Here is a 2500-nt window from a genome sequence, read left to right on the forward strand (position 1 = left end):
GTTCAACAGAAACTTAATCATCTTTACACTTTGTATACTTAGACTGCCTCTTCTTCTTCTTCTTCTTCTTCTTCTTCTTCTTCTTCTTCTTCTTCTTCTTCTTCTTCTCCTCCTCCTCCTCCTCCATACATACATTATATTATCCTTTAACTCTGGATAGAAGAGTAAATTAAAAAACTCAAATGAGTTTTCAGTCTTATCATATTTTCTGATTTTTGTGTTATGTACATTTTTTTTTTTTTTTTTTTTTTTTTTATGGTAGGCAATTACCAACACCCTCTTTCCTCCATTAAATAAAACATTTAGAAGGTTTTGAATAAATAAATTCTGATAAGTTTTACAAAAAAAAAAAAAAAAAATCCCTGGATATTAACCCATTCCTGACGGGTGGCATGTATGCACATGCCATGGCATGGCGAGACTATCTGCCGGGGGCATGTATGTACATGCCATGGTGTATGTATGGACATGCCATGAGTTATTTTTTGTTACAATCATGGCAAAATATTATTTTTCTGCCACTGAAAGTGTGATTTTTAACACTCATTTTTACTATGCAAAAAAAAAAAAAAAAAAAAAAAAAAAAATTGAACAAACCAACGATTTCAACTTCATGATGCCGCACACTGCTTACTTTATTCCGACTATAGACTGAATTTATCAGGAAGTTTGGCAAGCAGAGACTTTAAAAAATAATGAAAACTGAAAATACAACATATCTTCGTAGTATTACGAAGAAACGGCATGGGATGCTGGTATTTGGCATGAGTGGTCGCGCATGCTAGGGCGACAATATAAGCCCCCGGCAGCAAGGCCCGGGCCACTATGAATACTACCCGTCAGGAAAGGGTTAACATGTATAAATACATCTGTCAAAATAGCAACTTCCAACACATTATCATCAAATGAAACATACCCACAGGCATTGCAAAAATACAACCTAAATATATCAGTTTTTCCTACTCAAGGTATACCAGGCAGAAGGACATATTGTAATAACCTAACACACAAAGAACTGAAGTCCTCATACTGCACAAGATATTTGACAAGATTACAAAGCATCAGATGGACAAGAGTTTTAATGAATTCTTTGAAGATTAAAAAAAAACTCTCAAACAGCTATAATCACAAAGCCATGACAACCATATCTTATACAATAGAACCCTATGAACCTCAAAAAAAGAAAAAATATACACTATTCCATATAATGAATGAATCCTAAACAGCAGGCCTGAAAGTTAGGTGTTTGTCAACCAAAGTGAGTATATATTGGGGAAGAAAAAAAAAAATCAATACATCTCCTTTACTCTTCTCTTTCAAACTTACAAGTACTTTAGGGAGAACACAAATACTACTGACTAGATCATTTAATAGATAATTTCTTTGAAAATGCACTGCATATTTGGCAAGTAATATTTCTGTCAAACGTGTATGATAAAATAAAACTTGACCAAATCTCTTTCAGGCCTGCAAAGTTTATAATAATAATAATAATAATAACGATAAAAATAATTGTCACAATAACAATAACAATGACAACAACAACAATAATAATAATAATAATAATAATAATAATAATAATAATAATAATAATTAATAATAATAATAATAATAATAATGATTCAATAATAATAATAACAACAATAACAATAACCATAATAATCAATGAGAAATAGCACAGTTCCAAAGTCTCAAATGTATACTCACAAGGTCTAACGTGGTCTCATTCTTCATAGCATCAGAGTAGATGGGATTGCTCGAGCTGGTGTAGCTACTACTGTCGTCAGAGGAAAAGGGATTGAAGGGGGTCGATGAGGTGTAGCCATTGTCACTTGATGCAAAGATATCCAGTGGTTCTGAAAAATACAACAAATATACAGCGTGATATAACTCTGCGCAAAAGTAGATGGGGTCTTCTGTACAGGATTTTTTTTTTTTTTTTTTTTTTTTTTTCCAGACCATGGCCTAGGCTTCTAGAAATATCATGTCTCCTATCAATATGAAAAGCAGATTTATAGGAAATGCGAAAATTCTCACACTTGATTCATGTTGCATAATGTATAAAAAAAAAAAAAAATCAAATTCTACTCTTATGGCATTAGAAACATCTACAAGAACCCAATTGGAAACTGATATATAGTATCCATTCTGAGCATAATTATGTTAGTATGATCAACACATAAGTACATGATCTAGTAATTCAACTGCAAGTTATATTGTTTGTCATAAGATAATATAGCTTTTTTCAATTTTCAGGACAACTTTTGCATCACACTAAAGACAAAGGATTTGTTCCCTCCTTTTTTCTGGGGTCTAATATATGTAATTTCCATATATATCTGTTCATGGTCCAAAATATTAAAAGCTTCTTTCACTTTGAACTTGTTTTCTAAAGAAATTCTTTCTTTTAGATTAAAGACACCCTTTTTCTACAAAATCTCCTTCCCTTTCAAATCTTCAAAATCTCTGAAAATCAAAAAACCTGTTTCATTTTCTTAAT

General features: G+C 31.6%; 1 protein-coding gene across 4 annotated transcripts in view; it reads right to left on the minus strand.

Annotated features, from left to right (window-relative positions):
- The window catches only part of LOC119589881 (trichohyalin-like), a 103419-nt gene that overhangs the window by 76821 nt on the left and 24098 nt on the right, over positions 1-2500 (minus strand). For all 4 annotated transcript variants that reach the window (XM_037938512.1, XM_037938511.1, XM_037938513.1 and 1 more), the window contains one exon: positions 1708-1856. In XM_037938512.1, the coding sequence (XP_037794440.1) occupies positions 1708-1856 (149 nt within the window). The remainder of the gene's footprint in view (positions 1-1707; positions 1857-2500) is intronic.

Source organism: Penaeus monodon, chromosome 26, assembly GCF_015228065.2.
Source record: "Penaeus monodon isolate SGIC_2016 chromosome 26, NSTDA_Pmon_1, whole genome shotgun sequence".
NCBI lineage: Eukaryota > Metazoa > Arthropoda > Malacostraca > Decapoda > Penaeidae > Penaeus > Penaeus monodon.